Raw genomic sequence first — 27,759 nt, forward strand, 5'->3', positions numbered from 1 at the left:
TGTGTTATTCGAAGTCATGATGACTTGACGCCTGAGCACAAGATGTTTATTGCGTTTGCAATTACTGCTGGAGGACATGTCTGCCTAGTTGCTTTGTTCTATCAATAGAGTTTGTTTAGCTCTGTTTATGGGGACAACGTGTTAAAACACAAAAGAATTCGCAAACAAGAACTCCACAGTGTTGCGAATTCTTATGTATTTCCTAGTGTGTCTCCCACGGCCAGGACTGGCCGCCGTGCTCAGCGCTTTGTCTTCACAAACACCACATAACTAAAAAAAAAAAAACCTACGGCTGCTGAAGGTTTAACACATTCATCGCGCTGTTCATTCTTTCTTTTAGTGAATAGAAACCAGTCAAATCATGGACCAGTTCCTACACTGAGGTCACAGGCGAGGCAGGAACATGACCATTTTTATGTTATCCCTTCGCCCCCATCGTGTTTTCTTCTTTGAGATGCTTGGGGATGGGGTGGGGGATTACTTGGGGATGTGAAAGAAGACGCCGTTTCGTAGTAACCAACTATTATACCTCAGGCACGAACACGTCACGGTTCAGCCGCCCTATTTATAATTCTGTGGACACTCAGAAGCTGTATCACCCTTATGTAGACTGAGATTCAATTGGATGTGAACGAAGGTGAAGATCCCCCTCCCCCGCTTTGATTGCTCGAGTAGAATAAATTCCCGTTGCGCAAGAGGTGTTTCATTGAGAGATTTCTGTAACCATGCTGTAACCATCTAATTTGTAGAGAGTGTGAATAGTTCGAAATTCAAAGGCAGTGTTTTCACTCCCTCATAGGATCGGTATTGAGTTAGTAGAACCAACTTTATTCCATGTTCATCCCCAAAGTAGGGTGTGAAACTGATGTGATATATACATTTCTTTTAAAACATAGTTGCCAGAATAAACAGAACCATAATATCCACAGAGCATGTGATGCATTATATGCTAGTGAGAGTTGTCCGATCAGCATTTTGTAGTGGGGTTAAAGAGCAGGATAAAGAGATAAAGCGAGTGAAGTTCCGAGCCAGTAGGACATATAGGTGGTTGCCTTGATCTATTTTGATGCTATTAATGTGCAGCAACGGTTTAACATTCAATGAGAGTTACTTTATTCCTCCCAGTCATGTATTTGTAATCGACTTGTGTGTGTTTTTGTGCAAATGAATCTGGACATCATCTTCATTAATAGAATATTTTTGTAGTCTCTAAAAAATTGAGTGAAAATGCTCATTTCTGAAGGAGTGAATAACAGAAAAGAGTGGATTTAGAGTGAAACTGGTGTGAATTTTGGGTGAAAATTTTCATTTTCACTCATTTTAGAGTGACTTCAGGGATCACTCCAAAATCTTCGAGTGATCCCTGAGTCACTGCAAAATGAGTGAAAATGAAAAATTTCACTCAAAATGCACTCCAGTTTCACTCTAAATTCACTCTTTATGATTAATCTTTATGGTTAATTACAATCATGATGGAGAACAGTGGCTGAATTTCTCACAATTTAACATCACAATATTGAACGTGCATATACATATCAATGTAACAAACTAACCTATTATCAAAAATAAAAAAATAATATGAAAAATCACAATTTATTGTTAGTAAGGGAAAATGATAAAAATTCATTGCGACGCTACTATGCAATTCAATGACACTTTCACTTCCTTGTTAAAGCTTCTTGTTTTATATTTTCGACCTCATAGAAATCTATGCCATTATTCAAGGAAATGGGTTTATACATCATAATCTATGCAATGTATGTGAACTTACGGTGACATATAATTTCCGAAAGAAATTCAAGTAGTCAAAAGGAATATCGTGCATTCGTACTTGATAGGCGGAAAAAAAAATCAGACTTCCGCCAAAGAGATATTCTCTTCTATAAAAGGAAAATTGCAATCTTTCGGAAAGTGAATTACGATGTCATTATTCTACATCACGCATATGAATTATTGCAACCATTCAATATGCACTTACAGTATTCAGATATACATTTTGATAATAGCATCTACGTGGTTTCACTATTTGAAAGCATCTATAAAATCCATAATTCCGTTATACTTGATTTTATTTATTCTACATTATTTATTTCACATTATCTTCCAGTCTTCTATTGAAGAGTAAGCGCCAAACGGATTCCACCTGTCAACGTGAACCGAGACTTGGGATAAGTCACTTGTCGTCGCCATGAAGGGAAAGTTGGGCATTCTGATTGTGGCGGCCTTATTCTTCGCAGTCGTACACGGAAACGACGATTCCTACTGGAATGTTGAATGGACGACAGAAGAACAATTCAACCTAGAGTCAGCAGAAGACTTATTGTTTGCTTCTCCCGGCGTTATCGTACCGAACATCAGTGTCAGCAACATCCTTTCCGTCATCGGGTCGGCATGGAGGGCTAACGATGTCGTCCAGGCCATGGGGTATCTGTGTGTCGAGTTGGGACCACAGATTAACTGGATGACGGACGGTATTATGCAGGAAGTGTGCGACCCGATCCTGGAGGCGCTGCGAAATGGTTCCTACGAGCAAGTGTATGATATATGCCTCGACACATGGTCCCTGCTTTCGACACTGATTGGAGAAGAAACAGAGTACGTGCCGCTCTTCCACCACACTAGCAATTACTGGGTTATGAGGACCCTGGTCCTTGGCTCAATGGGTTTGGAATACGTCAGCAAATATGATATGTGTAGGGGCTTTGATGAGCTACTGTCAACTGGAATCGATGATTACAGCAGTGTCTTTGATCGTCTGCTCTACATGTTCGTCTACGAAGTGCCGCAGTCAAACAGGTGGGAATGTTTCAACGACTGGAACGATGAGAGCTATCAGGCTGAACTGCTCGGGGCAACTTTCACTTATCTAGGTAACTTTGGGAGCAACGACGAGTTCTGCAACTATGCCCAAGAATCGTTCCGCAAAGCAGAGGATGAGAATGACCGAGCTGACCTTGAGGACATGGTGCAAGACCTGAAAAACGCAGTCTACGCCGTCATAGCCAACAAGAGCGAATGTCTGGCTTTAATGGCTCACATTGGCCAAGAATTGGATATCAGTGCCGTCAACATTTCAACATACGACACTAACCAAGAGCTTTGTGATGTTATCTCTGACAGTTTTAGTCTTCAACCCGATCTATCTCAGGCCATCAGCATGGTTTCTAATGACACCATTTATCTCTCTGAAAGGGAATGGTTTGATACTCGTGTCACGCTTGCGGGTGCACTATTTGTCGAAGATGACGTTGTTGAATCTGTGAAGCTCCTTTGCTACGCCATAGATTTATACGACCTAGACAAGAGCTACTGCGCAGCATTGCAAAACAGTTCGGACTTTTTCAGTCAGTGTAATGAAGATGATACCGAGGATCACACTGTCGATCAGTCTCTGATAACGTCTCCGTATTACTACGGAGTATCGGAAATCATAAACAATATCGCACATCCTGACGGACAGAGCCGCTGGGATACATGCTATGGGCTTGCCGGGTTACTCTTCGGTACAGAGTTTGACATGATATTCGACAATGTTCTTTACATCTACCTGGCTGATTGGTTACGATCGTATGGCGACTACTGCGGAAGCGACGATGATGGCAGCGGAGATTGGGAAGACACGTTTTTCTGGGAAACCTCAGATGACATTCTTAAAGCCGCTCTTGCTGTACTCGGAGATTTTGGAGATATCAGCGAACTCTGTGACAATGCGATGGATGCATCATCTCAGCTGAATTCCGGAGGCGGAGATGACAAACTAGGCGAAATCATAGAACAGATAATGCACGGCATCGAAGTGACTACAAATGATTACACAGAATGTATGAATACTCTACATCGTCTCGAGAACATCACTGGACTTTCGGCGCGTAATTACTCTGAAGCAACCTCCAACGGAGCTTTGTGCACTACCATCACTGGCCTGTTTGATAGCACTTCCGAATCTATAAAGTCCGATGTCCTTTCAATGTATGAAGACAACATCTACGGAGACTTCCTCAGCAATGAGGAATGGTTCACCAGGTTACTTGACACGGCTGGTGTACTTCATCATCTTGAGAACCACGAAGCTGTACAATTTCTGTGCGAAATATCGGAATCGACAGACGATGCTTTCTGCCGGTCTATCACGGAGTCCAATGACTACGAAGACGAATGGACATTTCAATCCATGTGTGATGGTGGGTATTCCCCTGGAGATGATATTGACTGGGAGGAGCTATTTGCAATGGTCGGTGACACTTTTGATTTTAACTTTAATGATTCCAGGCAGACATGCTCACATCTCACTGACATGATATTTGACCCCACTGTCGCACAGACATACACGATACCGGAAGTTATGAGCAGAGCTCTTGAATTGTTTGCCAGGATATCTGGCAAGTATTTGTGTGACCTCAGTAAATTCGACGACACGACAGAGTTGGTTCCACCATGTGAAACACCAGGTGTTGAAGCATGCTTCAATTGGACTGTGCGAGGTGATGGTTATTACTCAGATTTAGAAAATTCGGATGACCCAGTTGGATTCGTCATTGGTACGACATTCTCCTTCCTCGGTGGCTACGAAAACGGCGATCATATTTGCCATCACATCAGCGTTGGACTTGACAACCAGACGCACATGGATGATTTGGTTGGCCGAATTCAAGGAAGCATTTATAACATCCTTGAAGAAGAAGCTTTTTGCTTGAGCATGTTCGGAGTGATTGACGGTATGGTGGGAAGCGAGGTCAGTCAATACATCGGGTTCAACGACAGCTCCGAGTTCTGTTCCACCCTCGCCGGTATCTACGAGCAAGACAGCGATTACTCTATAAGTCTCGATCCTATATTTGGTCTGCTTGGACTTGAGGATACTGATACTGATGACAATGAGGAGTTTGTCACAGAAGGATACGAGTACATGGTCACTGAAATCGCAGGATACACAGAAAATTATGATGAAGAGGTTGACCCCGAGGCTATTAGAAATGCAACCATAGAAATGTTGAAAATTGCGTCGATGTTGATTAAGTCAGATCACGTTGGTGACGCCATAAACAAGACCTGCGGTATTTGGGAAGATTCAGATATCGATTTTGAGGAATTAGGAGTCATTGATGACATATGCCATGTTGTTAAAACGGGAGACGAATTGGCTGCATACATTGCCTGTACAGACGAGCTGGTTCCACTCCTTCAGTACTTCGATATCGTTGGCTACGACGGTTGGTCTGATTTTGACTGGGAATGGCTCCTCGGAATGGTGGAAAATGTTTTACATGTCAACTTAAGCAGCTCCGTTGATACATGTTCCCATCTTACTGATATCTTCTTTGACGAAGAAGTCGGTGAGGCCTACACTCTCAACTATTTTCTGGAACAAGGTGTGGAAATTATGGGCAGAGTAGCAGGAAGGTATCTGTGCGATTTCAATCGCTTTGACAGCTCCACGCCGCTAGTGGCTCCCTGCGAAACCCCAGGGGTGGCAGAATGCTTCAATTGGACCAACCGAGGACAAGAGTACTACTATTCAGCGATACATGAAAACCCAGATCCGTCAGGTTTTATAATAGGAACAGTTTTCTCTTTCTTTGGTGGGTACAATGATGGTGATCATATCTGTCATCACCTTTCCTTTGCACTGGATAACACCACGTACATGGAAGACATGGTGCATCGGATATCCTCCAGCGTGTGGAACCTCGCGGAAGAGCAGGAATTCTGCGAAGGGTTTATGACTGTACTTGATAATATGATTGGCATCAATGTCAGCCGTGAAATAGGTTTCAATAGCAGCGCCCACTATTGTGAAGTTATTACATCGATTTATGATCTGGAAGGTAATTATACAGTCAGTCTGGATTCAATCATTTCCTTATTTGAGAGTGAGGAAGAGAGCCCGAGTTCCGAAGACATCAGGAACGGCGTTGTAGAAATCATCAAAATCGCCACTAAATTGCTCCACTCGGACAACATCGCAGATGCTGCGCGCAAGACGTGCGAAATATGGGACGGCGCTGACATCGACTTCCCGATCGTTGATGAGATGTGTGAGACTCTGCTATCTGGAGATGATTCCAGGGCATATTCAGCCTGCCTCAGTGATCTATTCCCGCTGATATCAGAGAGTGAGGATGAAGATCGCGCAATTGAATTGTCCGATGTTCGAATCTGTCACGGCAACGGGCGCGTCAGCTTCGACGACTTCGAAAATGTTGACATGGAATCCTATCTCTTTAACTCCTTAGAGAAGCTTTACAATCTTACCGCCTTCGAGGAACAGGACATCTGTAGAGCCTTCACCGGTGTAGCCAATTCTGGGAAGAATATCCCCACTCTCATATCCGACTTTGCTGTCGAATGGTTGACCATTTTCTTGCCCTTGGGAGGCGAAATCTGCTCCTGTTGGGACGACGTATTCAATTCACTCTTTAGTTCTCTGGGTGAAGAGTCTCCCTTTGGCATCAACGAGTTTAACGAGGTCGTCCTGATCGCGATGGACGCCATCGGGTATGACAACCATGACGAGTTCTGCAATGAGCTACAGGGCCTTGAAGATGATGAGCTGTCTGAGTACGCGGCAGAAATGGTTCAGCAGATTTTTGACTTCACTGAAGATCTGGACAAGTGCGCATGCCTGGCACGGGACGCGCTGGAATTCATTTCCCCTCTGGTGAATATCAGCATCAGTGAGATGAACTCCTATCTCCATGACTACCTTGGCTTTGAATCAACGGATGAATTGTGTGCTCACGTTGTGACGTCATTCTCTGGGGAAGAAGGTAAGCGCATATGTTTTGTTTCATAAACTCTCATGTTTATATTTCGTTTGTACCGTTATATATGCAGAATTGTTTTTTATCGTCTAAGTGATAATGAAAGGTGTTATCTAAAGAATGGTGGATCATGGGTTTTTTTTTCAATTATCGAAATGTATCTTCAAATGATTTACATACAGCTGTAAATTGCTGCCATTGTATATTACACTTACCTTTACCAAAATTGCATCATTTCCAAAATATGAGAACATCATAAGATCATCAGATTCTGGACCTCGTCCTTAACGCATTTTGATATGATCAAATCTTTATGGTAACATTAGTTTGCCGCTGACTATGAAATAAACAATAATCAATTATGGTATATTACATACATATATTGCTTTCCTAGAATAACAAGACTTTGCAGCATCAAAGAAAGATGAGATGTGTAATCGCCAGGAGAGAATATGAAAAACATAGAATCTATTTTGTCTGAAGCATCTGCACCAAAAGAAACTGGAGGAGGCTGATATTATCTTAAAAAACAAACAAACAAACAAAGATCAGCAAATCGTAAATCACCATCAAGCTTCCGCCTGTCTTAGTCAGATTATTCTGAAAGCAGAAGATTGGCCAGTGTGAAGAACTAACATTTAAGGTGGCTGAATATGATTTAGAAAATGTGTGAAGCAGTGTGAATGCTGACCTAATGCAACATTTTTTTTCTCTCTCTCTTTGTCTTTTTCCAAACTGTGCATCTCTTTATCGCACAGTTGATGTGAACAGCATCCAGTGTCCGCCGCCAAGTGATGGTAAGTCATGGTCAACCATTTCATGCGCAATGTGTATCTATGATACGGTACGACAGCAAAAATGGAACAAACAATAGAGGTATATACACGTATATATATATATATATATATATAAAGTAACGACAGATACAATGTAATGTGGCATGTAGTACAGTATGTAATTGGAAATATGCTGCTTTTTTTACATATCTAAGATACAGTGTATTTGTTTACATTTGATAATTTTTACTAGTGAAAGTGATTCCATTTCCTGTGATGCTCATCATCAAAGAGAGAATGTTATCTTCGACTTTTTTTTTTATCATGTTATTCTTGGTTTGGACATTGCACTTTGTATTACTTTACACGTGGCTTATGATTCCTATTTTCTAATGTCTCCATTTAAGACCTCACGACAGCACAACAGCCCGATGGTGTGACGGGCAGCACGCCGACAACTCAGAAGACTTCAACGGCTGAAGGTAAAAGAACGAAAAGTATTCCAGAAAAATTACATCGAATTTACTCCAAGCACTGTGTCTTGATAAAACCATACACATGCTGTTTCGTTTATTTCCAGACGAGCTATAGTCCCGAATGTTATTTCACACTGAATACATAAGTGAGAAAATGAATTGTGATTTTCAGAATTCTTTCAATAATTTGCCAAGTCCTTTGAACAGAGTTTGACCTTAAGAGATTCTCGGAGACTTAGTATACTTCATGGACTCTACATGGAAAGAGGATACCAGAAAATCATTATTTCTGAATACGATTTTGTACCACCAGCTTGTCTCTTGATCACTGACTGCAATGGAGTGTGCGGAGGAGATGCCGAAAGAGACTGTGCCGGGGAATGTGGAGGCAACGCCGTGCGCGACTGCGCATTCGTCTGTGAAGGTACGGCTTTCATCAACGAGTGCGATTGGTGTGTCAACGGAACCACGGGCAGGGAAAACAACTTCGGTTTCGACAAGTGCGGCTACTGCTGGAATGAAGACGGGGTGGACATCGATTGTAACGATGACTGCAACGGGACAGCTTTCCGTGATGCCTGTCAAATTTGCGTTGGTAGGTCAAAGCAATAATTTCCAAAACATTTCTTCATTTGTTTCCAAGAAAATAATAATATTTCATCTTCTTTATCAAGTTGAATTCTCCAAGTTTATATGCTCTAACTACTTAACCGTGTCTCCTAATATTTTAACTACACTTGTAACAGCCCAGCTACATACGTAATCATTTGTAAGTAACACAACTAACTTAACATAATGATACATAAGTGGTACTAAGCATTACATTGTTTTACTTAGCCATACAAGAGCGCTATTTCACAGCTCAGAATCAGAATGATAGCCAGTGCTTTTTTTCATTTATTGTGGTTTGCTTTGCGTTGTCATGAGAAACCGTCATTATCAAAATTTTATACTTTCGCCACTACAATAATGCGTTTCCGGTAGCCAATTTGAGGCTACATTTATGCACTTGTGTGGTGTAGATATTATGAAGGAAGCACTGTTATCAAACACAACCACATACAAATACACATGAGCTGTCTAACCATTCAATGGAATGCATTATTATTTTCATGAAATTATGTACGCTACTTTCTGGCTTCCTAACAGGTGGCGCCACGGGGTTGATGGTCAATGCCAGCGCCGACTCGTTGGACTGTCGCGGGGTGTGTAAAGGGCTTTGGGAGAAAAACGAGTGCGGCGAATGCGTGATGCCCGATGTGAATGGTAACATCTTCTCTACGAAGGACTGCCACGGCGACTGCAATGGCTGTGAGTTTTAAGTCGTTCTTGCATTTTCTGAGTTTTAGGAACCAGCATTGCAACTAGTCCGGATTCTTGTCGTCAGTATGGTTTGTGATATATTGATGTTGTGCGCAAATGACATATATCGTTTCGCTCAAATCCGTGCGTCTTATAATGACTCTATACCCCAAGGCTTTGTTAATCTTTAATATTTAGTGCCATGAAAGTGAACCAACAGAAAGTGTCCTCTTCGATCATACTGATTTGGTGGTCTTACATGATTGTGTTCTACTTAATCACAAAGGAAAACTGTGTCTTTCCAGCCTATTTATCACTGCGTGACTTCCATTTGTTCCATTATTCCTTGATGGTTCAGATATCGTTCTACTCCTCGCATTGCGTATCACAAATATCTCGACTTTGTTGATGAAAACAAAATGTGCACAGTACCCTCACCCAAGTTGAGACATCATTTACTGAAAGGAATACTTTCCAGCTTAGTAACTTCATAATTATAAAAGCTGTCTAGATATAGAATCATCGATTAGTTCTTTCTATGTTATAATATAAATTGCATTATTTTGGATACAATTGTATTAAGCAGCCACAGACCCGCTAGCTTCATTTGATTATATCCAATAGGAAGGGGAGTTGAGGTGGCGGAACAATTACGCATCAGACATTAAGGTCACCTCACCTCGCCGTATTCATTATCTTAGCAAAAGCTGTTTGGTTGGTTACGAAGATAATACAATTTGTTCACGCGTTCTTAATTTCCGTAGCGCAGTCTGTATAGTGCTAATTAATACCAGTGGGCCCATAGACGCCATCGCAACTATGTTACAAATATTGCACTCTTTTCTTGTTTTCTTTTTCTCTTTTTTTTCCTTGTTCGTTTCCCCTATATTCCTCTCTGCTTTTATAAACTTTGATTTCCCCTACCAGTTGCTGAGATTAATGAATGTGAATATTGTACTGGTGGGAATACTGGCCTCAATGCTACTACGGGTTTCTCCGACTGTGGCGTTTGCAATACGACATCAGGGGCGTATTCCTGTCTCGGGTGTGACGGAGTGGCGAACAGGTGAGTTGAAAAACGAGGCATGTCTCACTTGCGGCGAACATTATTCATAATGACTTGGAGTCTTTCATTTTTTTTCTTTTGTTTGCTTGTCCCGTTACAAATAGAATTTAATTACAACAACAATAGCTATGAAAATATGTTTGCTGGCGACAAGATACATAGTGTCCCATTTTCTTTTCGATTCTTCAGTGCGATAAATAATTGATGTTGATTGATTAACGGTGGGATTATGAAAGAATTTGTAAAATTTCGGTATCAATAACAGCTGGTCACAGGAAAATCATGTTGCAGAGAGTTTTTATATACATAATTATATCTGTGTTGTTGGTTTTTATTTCAGCGGTCAAGTCGTGGACGCGTGCGGGGTGTGTAACGGAGACGGCAGCACCTGCTTTACCGTTGACGAACTTTCCCCGTCTATCATTCCGGCTAATGCCAACTATCAGGTACAGCTTTTCTTATTCTTTTCTTTTTTATTTTTGCATCAACAGTTTATCAAGCTTTAAATTCTCGTTAATGTCTTGACAGATTGGCAGACTTTCGTTTTGTGAGAATAGGACTGTGCAGTTTCTGTCCTATATGCTCAGTTTTCTTCTCTCACACTATGGTTAATCTATAGCTCATATATGTCCCATATGCCTGTATACATTTTGTACTGTCTTGTATTATAGTCCCTTAAGGTTCCTAACATGCGTTTAGGAAGTTTTATGATATTATCCCCTTTGACTCTTCGATGTAGATCCGTCTACGAGGCGCAGGGTTCCAGGATGCCTCGACAGTACAGTGTGTGTACTTGGATGATTCCAGCGAGCAAGTTGGTGATGCTGTGGATATATCTGACCTGGATGAAGAAACAAATGTTTTCAACTGCACTGCAAATCTTCCTCAAGGTAAGATCAAAGCTATGCTCGAAATCCCGTCATTATGGGTAAATCAGCATCGTCCAGATACATTGATTTCATGCGATTTTGTCGCATAGGGTTTTGTTTTTCATTCAATAAAATGTCTTGATGCGGGGCATTTATTTACAACAATGCTTTGAACACGTGAGATTACATTATGCAAATCAATTTCTTATCACTGTCGCAGGCACGTACACAGTTCATCTGAACACAGGAGGCGATTCATACTCCCAGAGTTCCGTCACACTCTACGTGTATGGAGGTAAGTCTACGGTACCCTAAGCTTTTACCCTCATCCATCCCATTATGCCCAATATGATACTCCAATAATTCCTATAAAACCTTCAAATGGTTCCACCAAGGACTGATGCGACTGCCTTGAAATGCTGAAAACTGCCAAACTTAAAACAACATTCTGAAAATGAAGTATTCGTTCAGCTTTGCGTTTAGGTTGCGTTTGGTTCTATGTTGAAGGAAATAAAAAACACCCGGAGGTTAATGAAGATCATTATATTACTACATGGGTCACTCTCACTCTTGCTGCGCATTTCATAATTATTTAACGTGTCGTGTCAGGAAGGATGGGTTCATGAGTCGTTCCAGCCCAAGCCCTATATTCGCTTCTTCCCATACACATCCAGAAATTACCATCAGCGAGATCACCGACACCGACTTCGACATTGACCTCAGCTTGACAAACGTCTACGTCAATATGACGTCATCCAACGGAGCATTCACTGCCTACAAGGACATTGTTGTTCCACTGGCCATTGTGTATACAGGTGAGTTCTTGAGACCGTTGTCTGGTTATAGACCTATATTGTATGTTTTCATGATTGACAAATAAGTTTAGACTCAGGGTGAAGTACTAACGTTGAAAGGCAGAACCAAAGTGACAAAAATTCACATCAATACACATTGATCATAAAGCAATCAAATTGCAAAAATATGACACACACTGCTCCAGAAAACAAGAGCAGGAGAAAAACGTTTGAGACTGATTTTCCAGACCTTGAATCTGTTCAGAGAAATCGTGTTAAATCTGGTAAGTGTCATTCATACAGCGAAGTGAAAGTTTTGGCGATAATGATTTCCGAAAGCTTTAACTCTTCTGTGACGTCATCATTCGAATCAATCCGCCTTCCAGATACCGAGAGGCTATTGTTCGAGGGAGAGTTTGGAGGAGAAAATGACGAGCTGCTGCTGTTTGTTGGCCCGATGGTTCAGTCCTCGACGCAAGTCACCGTCTACCCGTCCCTGAATGGAATCGACTACCTCAACACACCAGGTGGAGAGGGATACACGCTGACGTATTATGCTACGTCACCAATCGTACAGAGCTTCAAGTTCTCACCAACAGGTAAAAACAGACAGAGAGTCAATACTGCAACATCTCAGTCTTGCGATGAACTTTTTGTCTTCAACATTCACCTCCTCCAGGGTCTTATCTTATATCAGATAATAACATTGCTTGCGACGTGCAGTTACGCGAGAAATAGCTTCAGGTTGACCTAAACCGTGATGCTTTATGAATTATAATATATATTAAATCCCGGGGAGGATCCAGAAATTCCGTAAAGACGAGAGCCTTTACAAAATTAAAGAGGGGGCGCAAGCATCCCCCATTTTTCTTTTTTATTTCTTTTTTTTTGCAAGAAATAAAGAATAAAAGAGGGCACCCGGTGCGCTTCCTCTGGATCCGTCACTGAAACCATACGGCAGTATAGGGCCTGTTCCCAAATGGCGGTGAAATATCTAACTTGGTCTGAAATCTCATTTCCTTCGCAGGTCATTATCTCACACTGGTGTTCGACAGATTCATCAATGAAGGTGATGTTGAGTCTTGCGACTCGATCTTCGCCAACACCACGAAGCTGGGAGCTGACGCCCGTTGCCTTGCCTTTGCCTACTCCAACAGAATATACGTCATACCGAGTGATGTCGACAGCTCGGTGTTGATGGCACCAGGTAGGAAAACGTTCTTTCGGGATCACCTCAGATTACCGTTTGCCATGTAGTGCAATATGTAGTTAAAATATATTTTTTTTAAAAACTGACCTCAGTCTTTCACTAATTGTGTAGGCCTACTAGGACTATAGGCCAGGTGTAGGCCCTTCTTTAATAGTTGGCAGAATGTGACTTAGAATAATTCTACCGACACCACCACAGGTTATGATAAGAGGTAACGAAAGACATGTGAAAGAAAAGTATCGGAGTGGTCGCAAGATTAGCATAGTACAAAATCCTCTATAATGTTTGAACAGGGCAACTTTTTTCATCAACTATGGGATTACAAAGCGCTGCTCAGCTGACGACATCAACTGCTGTCTAAATCTAGACAGATAATGCTTTAGTTGCTATCTAAAACGGATTTCAGCGTGACCAGTGTTGGATTTGCCTACAAAATTAATAGCCGTCATGTTCTGATGTTCCGTCCAGGTGATACACTGACGTTCAAGGAGAACGCTCTGAAACAGCGAAACGAAGATTACGCTCACTTCGTCTCCGGCTCCGTCACGGCCGCCGCACCTGACTCTCCCGTCACAGTCCATGCCCACCTCTCCGGCACCACGACCCCGAGCGCCTGCGGCGACGTGCGACTCAGCTCTCTGACCTCCGTCGGCAATGCTGGGCGAGATTTCGTGTACACGTGGAATGTCTCCAGCGACGGATCGGTGTCCTCTACTGTTTCTGATGCGCTCAGTGGTATGAAAATAATGTCAATACCTATTCCTGTCTGTTGTCTGTCTGTCTGTCTGTCTGTATGTAAGTCCGTCTCGAACAAAGTATGCCACAAAAAGGATGTCGATATATGAAAAGATGAAAACAGCTCTCGCGTATGTGCAGAGCAACATTTGTTTCGTATCTTTTGAATCTTTTTATTTGCCTCAAAGCCGCATCGTGATATAAGCGTTGATAAGCTAAAGCTGGCTAATGAGTAAACATAGGAAACATACAAATTTTGTGTGTTGAAAAGCAAGTAACTTTTGAAAATCTTATTTTTGTTGGCGATTCTCGCAACAGCTGCTGACGGCGCATACTTCACAATATCAGCTTCCGATCTCGATGCCAGCGTGGCGTACAACTTCAGCGTGATCGTAGAGAACTTTCTGGGTGAGAGCGACACGGCCACCCTGCAGGTCGTTCGGTCTGCCGAAACTCTGCCCGACGTCGTCATCATCCCTCAGAGGGTGGATACATCGCAGGCTCTCGTCTCAGAACCGTAAGTCAACCAGTGGTTTAATCGATAAGTCAAATGAAAAATTACATCATTTGGGGATGACGATCAACAGATGAGACGCAAGGAATTTAGTTTAGCAAATGGTGATAACTAGCGTTGTGCAGTGATTATATCCCCTTTAATTCACGTCGTGAGTCTAGAATGGTTTTTTTTTTCAGTTCAATTCATTTCAATTCAGTTCAGTAGAGTTCAATTCAATGCAATTCAATTCAATTCAATTCAATTCAATTCATTTATTGCATTCTCTTTTTTCCCAACAAAACATAACACAAAGTAAATAAAAGAAAAACAGAGTAAATCTTCTCTTGATATGACTAACGGGGTGTGAAAACACGGCAAGGGTTTAAGCTGTGTCCTGCCGTGGACATAACCCTATGTGACCCGCTACAACAAAAGGATCCTAAAGTCGCTGACGGGTGAGCCGAGAAAATCGAGTTTGAAGTCAGATCACCAAAATCTGTCAAAACGTTCAGATTTCTGTTTTTAACATAATTTTGTAGTCTAATGTATGTTCTTTCATCTGCCAAAATTTTGAAGCTAAATGATCAAATGAAAGGCCTGAAAACAGCATTTTTCTGGGCCATGCTTGGCTCGCCCGTCAGTGACTTTAGGATCCTTTTGTTTTAGCGGGTCACCTATAATAATTCAAACGGCTGTCAAAGGTCCAAGACAAAGAATATTATTGTTACTCTTGTTATGGCAGGAATTAAAAGGTTAAAAAAAATCGTCACTTACTGCCAAAGTCAACTATACTAGACTATACTATAGAGAGGTATTTTGAAGGAGAAATGGATGCAAAGGTCATCTGTACTGATTTAGTGTTTTTTTTTTCTACATCGCAGGTTTGCTCTAACAGCCTTTGTGAACTTCCACGACGCATGTGGGGGCGCTTCTCAGATGAGTTACGAGTGGAGCGTGGATGACACGTCCATCGCCCTCAACCTGCAGACAAGGACCAGACCTACGCTCTTCGTACCCGGAAGAAGCTTGCCAGGTAGCCTACCATACCTCTTGATTCACGGACAAACATCCAGAGATCCAGAGAAGATCAACTTTCCAGACATGTCATCTCGTTGTAATTGAATGATATAATCTGATTTTCTAATACCAGACCTTCTAGATATATGGACCCCATTTCCTAAGACGATAGGATAGCAATTCTTAATAGAAGGATTTCTTCTCGTAGCAGCAAATTACTAAGGATTCTTGTCTTGACCATTACACTTGCATTGCAGCACAAGTTACCATTACATAAGCTGTTTATACTTGTAGACCCCTGAAACGAATATGTTGTCTTAAACGTGTATATCGTGTTCTTTTTTTGGGGGGGGGGATTACAATTGAGTGTATACTTGAGTTGATGTATTCATAAATAGCCTTTATCTAGAAAAAAAAATGCAGGATAACACATTATCTGGAGTCTCCATGTGCGCTGTGATTCTCTTCCACGCAGGTGATTCCCAAGTGACATTTACCGTCTCTGTGTCTGCCGCCAGTGACCCGTCCAAAGTGGCGACGCAGTCGGTGACGGTCACCACTGTCTACTCGGACCTTGTCGCTGTCATCGACCGCGGAGACGAGATCACGGTTGGCGTGGACAGTGGGGAGGTCGTCCTGGACGGATCCGAGTCCTATGACCCAGACAACCAGGACGAGGATATGACCTACGTCTGGACATGCACAAAGGTAGAAAAAATAAATCGTTCGTTTTTCGAATAAAAATAAAAAAACTCATGACTCTGAAAATTCCGCCTGAATATTCCTCTCATAAAAAAAGGGGGAGGGGGCGGGGTAACATGGTAGATCTCTTTGATCGTCATCATATTTCCATCAAATTGCATGCCATTTTTATGGTCTTCAAAATGGATATTTGACATCCTGTTCCCTGATTGTATAGATGCCGTTGATTGTTGCGCACTGACCTAAGCTATTAATTTTATCAATTTGCATTCCATCCTGAGACTTTTTTTTGTCAGTTGTTCTCTAACAAGTTACAAAGGCAAATCATTATGAGAACATTTTTCTCTCTACCTCTCGTAGTGGAACGGTGAATCGTACGAGACATGCGTATCCCGTGCCACACGCCAGGTGTTCCCCGCACAAGAAGACACCGTGTCAAGCTCGCTGGCCTTCGATGCCAACAACTTCTACCCAGATAGTACCTACCAGTTCACCCTTGACATCGCCAAGGTTTCCCGAACTGCGTCCGCCAGCATCACAATTAACACCAAATCAGGAAACCCGCCTCAGGTACAGCTAATAGGCTATGTTACGGCCCTTTTTCCATATTCAAATTGTCCAGCCATCTTGTTAGTTTATTCTTTGACTTTGGTATTTACCAATATGTTTACCTTTATGAGAAGTTTAGGCAAGTATTCGCAATGTTTGCGATATGAATTTGCTGTCGATTGATAGTGGTGTCTCCCACTCGTGACTGAGTCATATTGGAATAACACGGCTTGTTATCCTCCTAGCCCAGCACATGCCACTTTTCGACCCGATTTTGCCTCGACACGTTTATTCAGTATAACTATAGCTCTCCTCAACTCCTCTGCCGAATTTCAAACTCAAGGAGTGTATGAAATCTGCATTGAGACTGACATTACATTTACCGCGACGTATATATGCATCTACACAGGGATGATGAACACATATATTGACCTATATACACCTTCACACACTTGAAATTAATTAGAATGGCTTACCTCTTAAAATCAGATAAATTCTATATATCACATATTGCATAGCACTTTCTGCAGTGTTTACTAGTATTACGTGTCTGAATGATGCTGTTCGAACGTTACCATGGTGATCGTATAAGGTTGACGTAGTTCTCGTTCTCAACCGTTTCCAACGATCTTTACCGCTCCATTCTACAGGCCTTCACCCAACTCCTCCCGGAGAAGGTGGGCAAAGATCAGCCCCTCACTCTCCAAGCTATTGTCGTGCACACATCAGCTATCACCATAGATTGGTCGACAGACTCAAGTAAGGGTTAGAACTTTAAAAGCAGAAATATATGTATGTACGCATGTATAGAGTCTATGTATTTATGTATGCGTAGTAAGTGTGTGCGTTTGTTCACTGCATGTATGTAATCATGTCTGTATAATGTATGCAATTTTATATGTCTCTGCCTACTGCCTACATAATCTGTGCTTTCCACTCTAATATCTGCTTTATTGTTGTTAATCAGCGTTGAATGCCCGAGCACACTGTACGCAATTGTTTGGTAGCTTTGACAGTATTATTGGTGGCAATTACTCTGCCTTTAAAGTGATATGTAGTTCTTCTATTTATGAAACAACTCGAGTCCGTAGCAGTTTTCATTGATTAATTTTATGTCAGCTTTGAAAGATAGAAACAACATTCAAAAAAACTTATTCGACATGCATCTCTCTTATTTGTGTATGTTTTGCAGATAGTGGATACGTTGATGTAAATAGCTTCAACCCATTCAGTATTGAATTTGTGACTACATCTCCGTTCTACAGTCTTGCATACGTCACCATTCCAGCAGGTAAGGTTTAAATTCATCTTTTGTGGGAAATCCAGGTTGAATAAACTCCCTTGCATGCTGCAGTGGTATAAACAACAACAACAACAACAACAACAACAACAACAACAACAACAACAACAACAACAACAACAAACCAAACCAGCAAAGAAACGCGCATTCTTTTTTTTTCATTTACTTTGATTGTCAAAATAATTTACTTGGTAGTAGCTATGGCCGTTAGCTCCGACTGCACTTATTATATTCTGCAATTTACATTCCTCATTCTTCGAAATGACTAAAAGACAGGTTAACGTAACACATGATCAGACAGGTTAAGGTAAACCATGATCAGCTAGGTTATTTTTGTTGTTAATTGTCATTGCAGTGCATGAACATTATTTTGTTGCCTTAGCATTTTATAAGATATAGTACACGAAAGTAAGAAGACACTTTGCAGGAAAATGGCAGTAAACAAAAGAAGAAAGTATTATACGGATAAAATTCAACGAAAAGATGTAAACAATTGTCTTACATCATGTTATCGTGTTAATCCATTCTCTTTGACATGACATAATCACTATGTAAGTGATGGATCCATGGCAAGGTTTAGACCAACTTATATTAGTCAGTAACGGGGGGGGGGGGGATGGGATTTGTTTGCCTCGCTTTGTAGAAGAGAGCTGATCTATTCCGTTCCTGCAATGGGGTAATACCCTGGTAACATTACAGATACCCTGGATGAAGGCACCGCGTACACGTTCCGGATGACTGTCACCGATGCTGACGGGCAGGAGGCCAGCGCCACTCTGAGCACCACGACCTACTCGGGCGTTTCTCTCTGCTCCATGGCTCTGGAGAGTGGCGCCACCAGTTACAGTGTTCTTGACCAGGTCAGTCTCATACATGTCCATCTGGTCAAGGAGTTACAATTTTTAGCTCAATGATCTGATTAAGATTTACATTGTACGTCAAGCCATGTGTAAAGGGAGTTCGTGGTTGTCAACGGTGTGAAGGCTTTTAAATGACATTCTTCAAAAGCTTAACATTTCTGGTGTGATAAGAAAGAGATTGTGGAAGTAGACTCTGTTGATCAGTTGCCGATCGCCAGGATGGAAATTCAGTCTTGGTACTAGACGCAGCTTTGCTGTTTTAGTTCTTTATTTTGTCTGTTTACCCCTTGTATTTGGCAATTTATGCAATTCCTTGGAAGACAGCATGATACGTTTTAAATTGCGCCGTTTACGAACTTAATGAAACCTTGTATACATCAGTTTGATCTAAGTTAGTCTGTCGTCTTGTGAAATATGGATTATTCATCAGAAAGTGGTGATGGTGTACATGCATTGGGCATACGTGAGAAGTTATGAGATGCTGAATGGGCTAGGATTGATTATTGCTGTACCAATGTTTCAAAACAAATATAACGGCTTATCAATACTGGTTTTCCATCACTGATACTTCCAATAACTAGCGCAATAATCTTAATCAGTGTATAATTCTTGAATTATAATTGAATTGAACATTTCTGACATCAATATGAGTTTTATCATATACGAAGAAAACCAGTTTAGATTCCATGCATTCTGGTCGGTTTTTTTAATGAATACGTCCGATGCGAATTTGTATAACGTTGCAATCGTTTTGCATCAGTATGCTGATTTTGAATCTTTTGAACCATCGAAAGCATCTTCCTGTGCACTTTGTAATCTGTTTCCATTTCGTAATGTCCACAGCTCGTCTTCGTGATAGAGAAGTGTGTGACCGACGAGGATGCCTACCCCCTCACCTACCAGATGTTCATACAGACGACGGGCAGCGGCAGCGTGCGCTACGTCGCTCAGACCGACGCCCAGTCCGAAGGTCGCATCTCCCTGGTCGGACTCCAGTCCATTGATGGGACGGACTCAAACTCGTTTGTCGTTGAGGTGTGTTTCTGAATACTCCTCAAGAATCTCCACTTACGTATTTCAAAATGATAGCTTACGACAAAAAAGAGCAGGTTAATCTCTTTAATTTGGTGAAAAAAGCATTATGAGCAAATAAGGCCATTCGAATGACGAAAAAAAAAATCTCAAGCCATTTGTTTGCACAAAAAAAATCCTACTTATTATCATCGTTCAGTATTCAGTAAAGATTAACTTTTCTTTAGACGTACAGGTCGCGTTGGAGCATCATCCCATATTGTATATAAAAAATGATGAGCGTGATTTTTTAGCATAATTTTATTGTATTGCCAGTGCCATATCATAAAACACGAGAAAAGAGAAGAAACCACCGCATATTCCTCATGATGAACCATAAAATTATGACTTCTGATTAGATTTCTTTTCGTGAATTCGATATTCTGTGGCTTCCTCATTTCATATCTGAACTCCATTGACTGATTTTATTTCCTTTCAACGACACAGGTTTGTACATCATACGGCAGCTGCACGAAGTTCACTCTGACGTTGACTGTTAATGCCCTGGCCACGTTCACAGCAGAACAGTTCGACGAGAGCGTGAACAATCTGGTTGAACCAGAGAAACTGAAAGGTATCCATCACTCGATATGTTTCAAAACCAAATGTTTAGATTCCGGTAATGAAACTTATCATTGTGATTTTCTAGCCTTTTTAAGGAGAACTCTTAGTCATCATATGGCGTTTTAGTGCATTTGAATGTCAATATTGTCTCGCTTCTGTCATTGCGTCAAATATTCGTTTAATACTAAATTTTGGTTTATTGCCACAGAAAACTGGATGGTAGCTTTAGTCAACCTCAACACCATCGCTCAGATCGACCAATCATCCAGCAGGAAGCGTCGAGCTGTGTCGGAGACATCGAGCACGGCTGCCGAACAGCTTTCGCTGTTGGAGAACGCGATCGAAGCCACTGTCCTGGACACGTCCAACGCCGTCACGCTGTTGGACCAGAGCAACGCCGTGAATGTGGCCGAGCTGACACTGGCCGATATGGGTGAGTTTGATTCTTTTTTTCTTCGTTACCTATTTTACACTCATGAATTGATAATCGCAAGTGATGCAAGTTGGTAGCGGACAGTTAGCAATAGCGGCATCAGTAGTCGTTGAAATGGAAGTGGCGCAGTATTAATAGTAATGCTAGTACTACTACTACTACTACTACTAGTAGTAGTAGTAGTAGTAGTAGTAGTAGTAGTGGTAGTAATGGTTTATAGTAGTAGTAGTAGTAGTAGTAGTAGTATCAGTAGTAGTAATGATAGTAGTAGTAGTATAGTAATAGTTTATATTTGTATGAAGTAGAAGAGGTGTTATATTAATATTATCATTAGTATGAGTATGCAATATCAACAATAGTTTCAGAAGTACATTGTAGTGGCTTGAAGACACATTTAATTCCGTTGTGAACTCTTTCTATTCAAATTCCATTTCACATGCAGATACATTGTTGGACATCCTTACTACCTTGGTCGCTGTCTTTGCCGATGAAGAGCTGCCGGAATCGAGCTCGGAGATTGTCCTGACGAAGACAGCGGAGATCGCAGACGAGCTCGATCCTCAGTACAACTCCGACATGATCGACAAAATCAAGTAAGTGATGTTCCCTGTTCATGGTGGCAGCAGACGGCGTAACACAAATTGATATGGTTTCTATTCGTTACTGTTGCGATTGTACAATATGAAGCTGTCATAATATAATGGGCTAAACTTAAATTTAACACCAATTAAAGTAATCCTACATCGACATAAATTATGCAAATACGATATGATTACGTTATCATTTACTTTCCATCACAGGGAGCTTGTGCGTCAATGACGGTAATGTTAATTTACGTTAAAAAATTATGATGGTCTTTCTGTATCATAGAGATTCTTGAATATGTTAAAAATGTATCGCTTACAATGCATAATCTCACTATTGGCCTACTCCTAACAAAGAATCGATATGATATAATACATTGTTGTTTTTCTTCCAACGTGTGACGCGAAATTTGAGTGCTCGTACCGGCAGATATTACATTGATGTAAGAGGACAGCCATGTTGTGATGCATCAAAATTCTTTATACAATCTGATATTTTCTCGCTTTTGCTCTGCGTCGCTTTACAGGGCGCTGACCGATACGTTGGTCCAGGGTCAGCTAAGCGAGCTCACCCTGGGAGCGGACCCGACGGAAACCAAGACCGACACGGTGACAACTCGCGCCTTTTACGTCATCCCCGACAGCAAACTCAAAACCACTTCTGGCAACGATTCCTTCGACGTCGACTTCGGTGACGAAATCGCCAATCTGTAAGTACAGTATGATTGTCTCCATTCCTGTTTTCCAAGCGTAACAACTATAACGATCAATAGTTGTCAAAGCTAAGATGGGTGTTAGATCTACTACCATTAGGCCTATCTTTATACCCTTCCTTTCAAACAGGGCTCCGTATTTTTCCGTTTGCCTCCTGCTGATGTTTAATACTAGAGATGGACGTATGATAAGGGGAATGTTCAAATTCGGCTCTCATCGTATGAACATCAGGTCATTTGTTTTGTGAGGACGTTGTAAAACCATTGTGTGACTTCCGGTGGAATTTCTCATGCCCCAGTAGCAACTTCGTGAGCGTTGGTCAACTTTTCCGTATGGATTGCCATTGTCTTCCTTGGCGTGACCTTCGGGTAAACATCTTTATAAAAATTAACATCTTCGTGTAACTTTCGTGTGTGGTTCGGGCGCCATCGTGTGACTTTCTGCAGGCATCGTTCGTCCTTCGGCTGTTGAATGGCTCTTAACCATGTTTTGGGGCAAATTTTACACGACACTGACAGTTCCATATCTATGCCATCTTGTCTTACATTCGTAACAAAGTGACGCCATGGCCAAGACGAATGAAAATATCGCGTTACGGTGAATTAGTGGCAGAGATTACATTAATTAAAAGATACATTTCCTTGCCTTGATTGAATAATCACTGTAGACTTACATGAAGGAATACAACACCGCGTAAGTGGAAAATATTGAAAAAAGATACTTCTAAGATTAGATCCTGGTCAGCTGTATTGTGCTTTCTTATCATGTCTGTAAAACGTTTCTCCCGTCTCTTTCCCAGTTACGGCGCCAATTGGAACTGCGGATCGACCACCTGCACGGGAGTCCAAATCCAGTTCACCCAGTACAAGGACGATGTTGACCACTACTCCGTGAGCGCCGAAGACCAGACCAATCGCGCCGCCGCCATCCTCGAGATCAACCTGTATAACCCCGACACTCGTAGGTTTATCTCTCTCGCAGCTTAGTCATAAAAATTCTTCACACTTTGAGTCATTCATATTCTACGCAACTGTCCCTTTTGGCTTTGGTCGTCACAGAGTGGCATATATCATGATACTCTTTGCAACGCTTTGTCTTACAATCCACTAGATCCCTTTTGGAATCGTTTCCAGATAAGCGTTTAATATATCTTATTTCTCGTTTTTTTTTCTCTGATAAAATGGCAGTGTCGGAGTTAAACGTGACCGGACTCTCCAGCCCTGTAAGCATCAACATGACAGCTACAATACTACAGAATGACAAGGTCTATGACTGTGTGTATTGGGACACCGACACTTCCTCGTGGAGTACGGATGGAGTGAACACGGTGTACCATTCGGCCACTGAATCGGAATGTTCCACCAGCCATCTCACAGCCTTTACTTTGATGGCGAATGACGCACCCACCACCATTGGCTTTCCCACCACGGCTGGCGAGACAACCGAAGGCTTAGACAGCATCGCTACTGATAACGTTGATGGTAAAATCCCATTCCCTTCATACTCATCGTCTGATTTTTTTTTTTTATTAGCTCACCTGAGCCAAAGGCTCAAGTGAGCTATTGCGATCGCCCTTCGTCCGGCGTCCGTCGTGCGTCGTCCGTCGTCCGTCGTCCGTCGTCCGTCGTGCGTCGTGCGTCGTGCGTAAACTTTTTACATTTTCATCTTCTTCTTGAAAACCCCATGACCGATTTTCATCAAACTTGGCAGGTAGCATCCCTAGGGGGTTAGGAACTCAATTTGTTAAAATGGGCACCATGCCCCACCCAGGGGGCCCCCAGGGGGGCCCAAACCCCCCAAAATTAAGGAATCTGTAAAAATCTTCTTCTCTAGAACCAGAAGTGATAGAGCTAAGTTAATACTATGAGTTAGTACATTGATGACTGTAGTTTCAAGTTTGTTCATGGCAGAATCAGGGGTGCCCCCCTTGGGACCCAGGGGAGGGGGGTGGGGAAGGGTTCTAATGGGGCCTAAATTGTACATTTTCATCTTCTTCTTGAGAACTCCATGACCCATTTTCACCAAACTTGGCAGGTAGCATCCCTAGGGGGTTAGGAACTCCATTTGTTAAAATGGGCACCATGACCCACCCAGGGGGCCCCCATGGGGCCCAAACCCCCCAAAATTAAGGAATCCGCAAAAATCTTCTTCTCTAGAACCAGAAGTGATAGAGCTAGGTTAATACTATGAGTTAGCACATTGATGACTGTAGTTTCAAGTTTGTTCATGGCAGAATCAGGGGTGCCCCCCTTGGGACCCAGGGGGGGGGGGGGGGTGAGGAGGGGTCCTAATGGGGCCTAAATTGTACATTTTTATCTTCTTCTTGAGAACCCCATGACCCATTTTCACCAAACTTGGCAGGTAGCATCCCTAGGGGGTTAGGATCTCAATTTGTTAAAATGGGCACCATGCCCCGCCCAGGGGGCCCCCAGGGGGCCCAAACCCCCCAAATGAAGGAATCTTTAAAAATCTTCTCTAGAATCAGAAGTTATAGAGCTGAGATAATACTATGAGTGAGTACATTAATGACTGTAGTTTCAAGTTTGTTCATAGGAGATCCAGGGGTGCCCCTCTTGGGGGTGGGGGGGGGGGTGGTTGGAAGGGTCCAAATGGGGGCCTGAATTGTACATTTTCATCTTCTTCCTGAAAACCTCATGATGGATTTTTGTCAAACTTGGCAGGTAGCATCCCTAGGTGGTCAGGATCTCAATTTATCAAACTGGGCACCATGCCCCACCCAGAGGGCCCCAGGGGGCCCCAATTCCCCCAAATTAAGGAATCTTGAAAAAATTGGGCCCTTATTGTACATTTTCATCTTCCACTTGAGAATGCCTCGTCAAATTTTGGTAGAGCTGTGAATAATTTAGATTAGTGACTGCGTGAAAGGTGAACTTGCGATACTCAGGTGAGCGCTAGACCCGCGGGTCTCTTGTTTGAAGCGTAGGCCTGCACTCTGTGTCAGCACACGTATGATATATCCTATTCCTTAGACAGCTACACAAGTACATCTCAATAAATTTCGTCAAGATGTCTTGTCTTTGAAAGTCATTATGTGAGTTGATTACATTTTAAAAGAATCAGTCGAATTCACGTTCAAATTCTAAAGAACATTTGCATATTTGTCCTTAATGTAAATGATTATCATCAATATTTTCACTTGCTGCTTTTTTTTTAATTCCAGCGGAATTGAAGATGTTGACGTAATCTCATTCCCCGGTGTAATATAATTTTTTTTTCCATCTGCAACTTTAATTCATACAATGATGACGTTCAAACTTGAATCTCTTAAAGCACCTGCCCTCATCTAAACAATTCGACTGGGTTAATAAAATCTTTGTTGCAATGACCTTCCCTCAATCCTTTTGTTACCACGTAGATATCACTGAAACAGATTCTGGAACCACCAGTTCCAATGAGCAAGGTTCATCAACAGTTGGTGCCGGAGGTGAGTAATGTAATAATACCCAAGCCAAAGAAATTACGATGTGATCAAGTATGTGAAGACTTGAGAATTGTTTGATCGTTTGATTGTTTGATTCATTTTCCATCTGAGAAGATGGCTGGATAGCCCATATTCAGCTACGTTAAGTTGGTCTTCCATGGGGTCCAGTTGGGTGTGAGGTAGGACCACTTCACCGGGTTAAACACCCTGCTCTTTGCGATGAATGAATGAAGAGGGATCTTTTACGTGCATGAGTTGTTACTCTCTCATACACGGGACCTCCATTTTATGTCCTATCCGAGGGACAGAGTGTTTTGCCTCTTGCTAGATAAGAGGGGACGGTATGCTTACACACAACATTGCTCAGTCCAGACTCGGGTTCGAACCCGGGCCGCGTGATCGTGAGGCAGACGCGCTACCGACTGAGCCAACTCACCCAATGAAAAATGTAGAAGACATGAGAAAATTGTAAACCATGACATTTTTTTTTAATGGTAAACCATGACTTAAGTTCAAGTATACAAAGAGATTATAAAGGAGACTGTCTGTCACAGTCTCTATAACTATGGTAAAGTGCATTCACTTTTTTTTTTCAAAATTGTAGCATTATTTTTGCTCGCTAAATTCTGCTATATATCTTTATTCAGAGGCGGCAATTTTTTGTTTAGTTTTTGGTATGGAAGATGCTCTTGATAATTGCCATACTCCCCCGAAATGACAGAGACCCCCCCCCCCCCCAAAAAAAAAAAAAAAAAAAACACCAAAAAACCAAAAACCAAAAACCAACCAAACAAAAAAACAAACAAACAAACCCCCCCCCCCCAAAAAAAAATAAATAAATAAATAATAAATAAAATAAAAATAAAAACCCAAAAAACCAAAAAACCCTGAAACGCAAGGAAAAGTTAAAATTTTGATAAAATTTGGTGTTCTTTACATAGAATGTTATGTATGTAATGTGCTGTCGTGTAGTACTGTATTCCCCTGTTAAGTCGTCGAAGATGAATTATGAAGACGCGATATATGCAATTGATACAAAAGTATTCCACGAGTATCAGGCATTCACACTAAAGTTGGGTTACTATTTACAATGAGGAAATCGCCACAACCTGGTCACAACTTGTTTAATACCAAGCAGCTTTTGAATTTCCTTATTACAACATGCCTTTTCCCGTTGACAGATGTGCCTACACAGTATCTGATATGCCGTCATAATGGTCTATAATCATTATCTATCCCTTGCTTTTCACCCGCAGCTTCTACCGGAGGCCTCTCCACGACTTTGATAATCGTCATCGCAGTGGTCTGTTCGGTCGTCGTCCTTCTCGTCGTCGTGATCGCCGTCGTAGCTGTGGTGATCAAGGGCAAGCAGTCGGCCAAGGTCGGTGTGGATGTCGAAGAACCGGTGGCACCACGAGGATCAAGTGGACAGACCAAGGTTGGCGCTCCTATCTATCTTTACTCTATACTCAGTGTCCCGATACTGTGGTGAAATTGAGCATAATAATACACTACATGGAGCAACGTCGTGTTGGACCATGCAAGACTTTATTCTCTTAGAGTCTCATACTAGTACAACCTGGTACATACATTACGATTCATTTAGATTGTGATTACGTACGTTTGCCCTTTTTATGTTCCTTTATTAACTTATTCGGTGTTATAGATATTCTCGTACATTTCATTATTAAAAGGGTTTGAGTAAAGTTGAAACAGGTTATCAATTATGTTTGAGATTTAACAGGGACTATGGTGGTTTGCATACTCATGCTACGATCGCAAATCCGAATAAAAACAGCTCCATTAACATTAGATTTCCATCAAAACGTGTAAAAGTCAAAGTGATATGAATCCTAAACTTCAAACCATGCATCTCATACCAGTTATTAATATGATGATGTCTCTACCTTTGTTATATCCCTCTCTGCAGAGTGACTACCACGGCAACCCTGGTTATATAGAAGGCGCGGAGGACAGCGAGGTCGGCTGTGCCCCACCAATCGTCGAGGAGTCGCTCCCGGGGACGCCTGTTAATTAA

At 41.8% G+C, this 27,759-nt stretch overlaps 1 protein-coding gene across 1 annotated transcript; it reads left to right on the forward strand.

The window, feature by feature from the left end:
- Positions 1-2,188: 2,188 nt before the first annotated feature.
- LOC139744521 (uncharacterized) lies at positions 2,189-27,759 on the forward strand. Its single transcript, XM_071654954.1, has 30 exons — positions 2,189-6,767; positions 7,520-7,558; positions 7,945-8,019; positions 8,327-8,608; positions 9,163-9,324; positions 10,243-10,381; positions 10,722-10,827; positions 11,121-11,271; positions 11,471-11,545; positions 11,925-12,065; positions 12,431-12,643; positions 13,072-13,251; positions 13,723-13,989; positions 14,308-14,506; positions 15,367-15,518; positions 15,978-16,210; positions 16,565-16,774; positions 17,404-17,512; positions 17,946-18,044; positions 18,753-18,913; positions 19,757-19,948; positions 20,432-20,558; positions 20,757-20,981; positions 21,424-21,574; positions 22,093-22,275; positions 23,079-23,239; positions 23,467-23,760; positions 25,656-25,724; positions 26,978-27,159; positions 27,652-27,759. Exons 1-30 carry the CDS (start codon positions 2,189-2,191, stop codon positions 27,757-27,759), a joined length of 9,264 nt encoding a protein of 3,087 aa, XP_071511055.1.

This window comes from Diadema antillarum, unplaced genomic scaffold (assembly GCF_040938485.1).
Source record: "Diadema antillarum isolate AM-2024a unplaced genomic scaffold, OU_Dant_1.0 seq00001186_RagTag, whole genome shotgun sequence".
NCBI classification, from domain to species: Eukaryota; Metazoa; Echinodermata; class Echinoidea; order Diadematoida; family Diadematidae; genus Diadema; species Diadema antillarum.

Excerpts from the sequence above, each read along its gene's own strand:
- LOC139744521 (XM_071654954.1), top strand. The coding sequence starts at position 2,189 with ATGAAGGGAAAGTTGGGCATTCTGATTGTGGCGGCCTTATTCTTCGCA. Across the intron at positions 11,272-11,470 it reads CACTGCAAATCTTCCTCAAG|GCACGTACACAGTTCATCTG; the intron begins GTAAGATCAAAG and ends TCACTGTCGCAG. Across the intron at positions 18,914-19,756 it reads GTTACAGTGTTCTTGACCAG|CTCGTCTTCGTGATAGAGAA; the intron begins GTCAGTCTCATA and ends TAATGTCCACAG.